Genomic DNA, 5,919 nt, shown 5'->3' with positions numbered 1-5,919 from the left:
TCTCAATTGCTAAAACACTAAACCCGGTTGTCTGAACCAAATGCTCAGTGCCCTGAACCCATTTATTGAAATGGTCAATCTTTTGGCAGAACCTTAAGCACTTTTCACCTAGTTAGACACTTGCAACAACAACTTGCAAACATATTTTCACCCACTAAAACACATTTGGCACTCTGATGCACTTGGGCTGCATAATGTTAAGCACAGCTGGCAAAAGGGAAATTCAATGAAAGCACAGGTGTTTCAACTTAAACACTGCAACTCAAAATTGATAACACATGTGACTAATGAGGTGAAGACACCAATATAAGCCAGTCCATGGGGCCCTGTTTGTTGAAGTCTCACTATGGACAGAAACAATCAGAGAGGCAGAGTAAGAGTAAGAGGTGGAAGAGGTGGAAGAGGTGGAAGAGGAGGAAGGGGAGGTATGAGACGAAGAACAAATATTTCAGATGAAATACGGGCAACTGTCATAGACCATGTTCTTGTCCACGGGTTGACAATGAGGGAAGCGGGACTTCGAGTTCAGCCCAACCTAAGCAGATTCACTGTGTCCACCATAGTCCGAAGATTCAGAGAAGAGAACAGGTAATTGCTTTTTTTCATTTTGTACATTTGTGCAGTATGACTCAATAAAAAGGTGTTTCATTACACTCATTTTCCAATATACTTGTAGGCCTCGTACTACATGTATTTTTTTGTAATTGCATGTTCTTTTTGTAGAATTACCAGATTGCCACATCAGGGAGGGAGGCCATCTATGTTGTCCCCACGCCAAGAGACCCTCATTGTTGACATGGTCCGTCAGAACAATTCAGTCAAACTCTGTGAAATACAGCAGAAGATCATTGACGACCATGTTAATTTTGAAGGCATCACCAGTATCAGCATTTCCACCATTGATCGTGTCCTAAAACACAACAGGATGCGGATGAAGCAACTGTACAGAGTACCCTTTGAGCGCAACTCAGAAAGGGTCAAGGAGCAAAGATTCCACTATGTACAGGTAGGTGTTCAATACTGCTGTCTACTCTACAGCATAAGGTTGTCTTATGCTGTACAGCTTACAAAGCTATATGTATTTTCCCATAGAGAGTGTTTCAACTGGATTCCTCAGAACAACCACATGAATATATTTATATGGATGAAGCTGGGTTCAATCTGACCAAAAGGAGGAGGAGAGGCCGGAATGTGATTGGCCAACGAGCCATTGTTACAGTTCCTGGCCAGCGTGGTGGCAATGTCACTTTATGTGCTGCAATCAGCAATCATGGTGTTCTCCACCATCATGCCATATTGGGGCCATACAACACTCAACACCTCCTGTCATTTTTAAGTGATCTTCGGGATATTGTGTTAGGGTTTCAGCAGCAGGATCATGAACAGACAGAGCATCCTGTCTATGTCATTGTGTGGGATAATGTGAGTTTTCACCATGCCGTGCAGGTCAGAGAGTGGTTCACTAGAAACCAAGAATTCCTGAATGTCTTCCTACCACCATACTCCCCTTTCCTCAATCCAACAGAGGAGTTCTTCTCTTCATGGCGCTGGAAGGTTTATGACCGACAACCCTACACCAGGGAAAATCTCTTGCAGGCCATGGAACTGGCCTGTAATGATATAGGTGTGGATGCATGCCAAGCGTGGATCCGGCACACTAGAAGTTATTACCCACGCTGCCTGGCAAGGGAGAATGTGGCCTGTGATGTAGATGAAGTCCTGTGGCCTGACCCAGCACATCGACATGATGTTATAGAGTAGATTTTGTATGCACTTTTGTTGTAAAGTTTATATATATATATATATATATATATATATATATATATATATATATATATATATATATATATATATATATATATAAACTTTACAACAAAAGTATATATTATTTTAGGACTACACAGGCTAAACAAGAATTTTGTTTTGAAAATGCATTTTTGTGAACAATAAAGGTTATTTCTAAACACTTAATGATCTGGTCGTTTTGTTTTCCTTTTTTCTATGTTGTGTGTAATGACTGCTCAGTAGTGTTTTCATTTTGATTGACTCGGGGTCTGTTTGAACTGTTTTGAGGTGATAGTTTGGTTTTGCAGGAAGAGTCAGATGTTTTGTGAATGTAGTTTGAAAATTGAGTTTTGAATTTACAGTTTAGCGACATGGAGGGACAATTTCAAGAAATGTGTCTTAGCAATTGAGAAAAACTGTAAGTGGAACAGAGCAAAGAACATCTCTAACCCGAGGACTTCGTTAGCATTTTTCTCTCTAGTATTTTACAGATTGCGGTACTAATTCGGACAACACTGGAAAAAAGGTTCTATATAGCACTGAAAAAGGGTTCTTTCAGGGTGCAACATAGAACCATTTATTTTTAAGGCTCTGCAACAGGTTCATCCTGTGTGTAAAGAAGCATGTGTATTTGGGTGATATGTAGAATCCAGTTTGGGGTTCTATACGGTTCTTCTTTTGAGTGGTACATAGAACATTTACATTTACATTTATGGCATTTAGCTGACGCCCTTATCCAGAGCGACTTACAAGGTTACTCATATTTCACAGGTGGGCCAATGTAGTGTTAGGAGTCTTGCCCAAGGACTCTTATTGGTGTAGCACAGCATAGTTACCCAGACCGGGAATTGAACCCCAGCCTCCCACATGGTGTGGTAGCTCAGTGGCAGGTAGTGGTGTTATCTGTTGCGCCACACCAACCACTAGAACCGTTTCTAACGGTGTGCAATAGGTTTAGAACCATGTTTTTGTTTTTCAAATACAAGACAGTGCTGCTGTAGACCTTTCTAAATGGTTCCATATAGTACACCCAAAGAACGTGTCACAGAACTTTTGGTTGCTATATAGAACCATTTGTAAAGGTTTTTCAAACACAAAGAAAAGCACTGTAGACCTTTACAATTGGTTCTATATAGCACCCCAAAAATGGTTCTACATAGCACCCTAAAGTCAAAGAATGAGTCAAAGAACTGTGGTTCTTGAAATACAAAGAAAAGAACCTTTACAAATCGTTCTATATAGCACCCACAAACTGGTACTATATAGCACCCCAAAATGGTTCTGCATAGCAACCCAAAAATGGTTCTACATAGCACCCTAAAGTCACAGAACCATGCTTCAAATACAAGACAAAAAACATCTGATGTTGCATTTCCATTCTGGCACCCAAAGCAGCCCCCAATCGTTGGTTATTAATATGCATGAGCTCATTTGCATGTTAATTTTCCTTGGCACATTTAGGAACACTGCAGCAGTCAGGAGGGTGTGTCTGTCCTTTTATGCAGATCTAGTCAACTGAGGTCCTATAAAAACCCAAACATCACAAGCTGCTAGAACCTTTAGTCCGTTAAAGGTGCGGTAATGTGCAACTTGGTAATGTCAATGCTATCCTCCTAACACTGACTACAGGGGGGGCTAGTGAGCCTGCCTGCAGGGGGAAACCTGTTAAACTTGAGGGCGGTTGCATCTCCTGCTCAGCACTGACTGCAGAACAGAGAGTAAAAAGCTAAAGACAGCAGGAGTAGCTGTGTATCACACTCATACCTCACACTTCAATCCCCCTTACATCTCAGTCCTCCCACACATGGTCCAGACTTTTCACACAAATCTCTCTTTTTGACGCTCAAGCAGATTTTGTTATGGAACCCCGAGTCCAAATAGGATCCGTTTCCAGCACACATCTCACATTTCATTCCTTATAAGCACTTGCCAGATGGTCCAGTTTCGCTGCCACTGCAGCTCAGTGTAGGACCATCTCCAGTATTTACTCTGTACACAGATGACTGATGGAGATCATATCCAATTCTCCAATAAGCTGATGGCATATTTATCATCATCAAATACAAAGACTGTAGAACAGCAGCCATTTATTCCCCTTCATTCCTCAAATATTCAAATGGAAAACATTTAGAGTTTCAAATAGTTATTATAAAAGTGATGGATAAGGGGATAGGTAAGTAGGTAGTTTGACAGGCAGGTAGGTGGGTAGGTAGAAAGGTACTTAAGTAAGTAGGGCGCTCACCAGGTAGGTAGGTAGTTAAACAGGGAGAAAGGTAGGTAGGTTGGTATGTAGGTAGGTGGATAGGTTGCAGAGCATCTTAGTAGACAGGCCAGTTGGTAGGTAAGCAGGTAGTTTGATAGGCAGGTGGGTGGGTAGGTAGAAAGGTACTTAAATAGGTAGGACTATCACTAGGTAGGTAGGTAGTAAGGTAGGTAGGTTGGTATGTAGGTAGGTGGATAGGTTGCTGAGCATCTTAGTAGGCAGGTCAGTTGGTGGGTAAGTGGGTAGAGATGTTGCTAAATATCTTGGTAGGCAGGTAGGACATTTGTAGACAGGTAGCTGGTTAAGTAGGTACATGGGTAGCAAGATAGGTAGGTGTAGGTAGGTGGATTGGTAGCCAGCTTATACAGGTAGGTAGTGAAGTAGGTAGTTTGGTAGGCAGGTAGGTAGTTTAACCTTGTATGTAGGTAGCTGGGAAGGTGGGTAGTTCAGTAGGCAGGTAGGAAGCTTGGTAGGTAGGTAGTTTGGTAGGTGTGCTAATAGGTAGGAAGATTGTAAGTAGGTAGAAATGTAGGTAGGTAAGTGTGTAAAAGTAGGTAGGTAGGTAGAAAAGTAGGTAGGTAGCTAAGCAGGTACTTTGGTAGGTAGGTAAACCTGGTATGTAGGTAGTTAGGTAGGTACCAAAGTAGGTAGTTCAGTAGGCAGGTAGGAATCAGGATAGCTAGGTAGGTAGTTAGGTAGGCAGCTAGGTAGCAAGGTAGGTAGGTAAGTAACTAAAATTAAGTAGATAGGTAGATGGTAGGTAGCTTGATAGGCAGGTAGTTAAGTAGCAATGTAGGTAGTTTGGAAGGTAATTAGGTTAGGTAGGCAGGCAGTTAGATAGATAGGTAGCAATGTAGGTAGGTAAGTAGGCAAAAGTTGGTAGGAAGGTTGTAGGTAGGCAGGACTTGGTATGTAGGTAGCTAGGTAGGTACCAAAGTAAGTAGTTTGGTAGGCAGCTAGGTAAATAGGTACCAAGGTAGGTATGTAAATATGTAAAAGTAGGTAGGTAGGAAGGTTCTAGGTAGGTAGGCATGTGGGTAGGTAGATAGAAAGGTAGCTAGCTGTACATGTAGCAGCTAAGTAGTTAGTTTGCTAGCTAGGTAACTACATATGTGGTTTTGTAGGCAGGAATGTAGATACGTAGGTAGATGAGGAGGTAGGTAGCTAAATGGGTAGTTCAGTTAGCAGGTAGGTAAGTACGTAGATAAGTAGGTAGCTAGGTATGCATGTAGCTTAGTAGGTAGACAAGTAGGTATGTAAGTAGTTGGTTAGGTAGCACAGTAGCTTGCTAGGCAGGTAGATAGGTAAATAGGTAGGCAGGCAGATAGATAGGTAGGTATGTAGGTAGGTAGGCAGTTAGGCTTTTCAGGGGTATATAAGGTGATAGGCAGAAGCCTTCAGCAGCATTGCTTATTCCATGCATCAGAAGCAGTTTCTGTTTATTTTAAACTCCACTGTTTTTAGTGCTTTTTCTGATGAACATTCATCTCTGTCCACTTCGCCTAGACCCTCCGTAGGCTATTCACTAGGCTCAGATGTAATGAGCAACTTTAATGAGTGTAAAAAATTATTACTAGACCTCAGTGCACTTAAAACCCCAGGCATAACCACAGATTTCTGTCCTAGTACAATGATGCATATGGTCAGTCTAGCAGCACACTGACCACTGATTTCTAAAAGTTCAGAAATCTTGACTTTTACACGCTAGCGTGGCTGATAGCCAGTGTCCTGGATGACATCTGAGCAAACCTGGCTTGATATTTAGCTGCTGAATCATGTGTATCGTAATAGAGGAAACTCTGTGAACCTCCAAGCCTCCAGGACTGCAGATCTGGCCCCTCACTTTAGAGCCCAGACTGTGCAACACAGAA

General features: G+C 41.9%; 1 protein-coding gene across 1 annotated transcript; it reads left to right on the top strand.

Annotated features, from left to right (window-relative positions):
* Nucleotides 1-1,769, top strand: LOC140546402 (uncharacterized). The gene is made up of 3 exons (XM_072669622.1): nt 1-588; nt 724-1,006; nt 1,093-1,769. The coding sequence occupies exons 1-3, from the start codon at nt 347-349 to the stop codon at nt 1,759-1,761; spliced, it is 1,194 nt and encodes a 397-aa protein (XP_072525723.1). The 5' UTR covers nt 1-346; the 3' UTR covers nt 1,762-1,769.
* The last annotated feature ends 4,150 nt before the right edge of the window (nt 1,770-5,919 follow it).

This window comes from Salminus brasiliensis, chromosome 24, assembly GCF_030463535.1.
Source record: "Salminus brasiliensis chromosome 24, fSalBra1.hap2, whole genome shotgun sequence".
NCBI classification, from domain to species: Eukaryota; Metazoa; Chordata; class Actinopteri; order Characiformes; family Bryconidae; genus Salminus; species Salminus brasiliensis.
This window is presented reverse-complemented; position numbering and strand designations above follow the sequence as displayed.

What these genes read in the sequence shown, in the direction of transcription:
- LOC140546402 (XM_072669622.1), top strand. Translation starts at nt 347, where the DNA reads ATGGACAGAAACAATCAGAGAGGCAGAGTAAGAGTAAGAGGTGGAAGA. An exon ending in AGATTCAGAGAAGAGAACAG is followed by an intron (nt 589 to 723) that starts GTAATTGCTTTT and finishes TTCTTTTTGTAG; the next exon opens with AATTACCAGATTGCCACATC. An exon ending in AAAGATTCCACTATGTACAG is followed by an intron (nt 1,007 to 1,092) that starts GTAGGTGTTCAA and finishes ATTTTCCCATAG; the next exon opens with AGAGTGTTTCAACTGGATTC.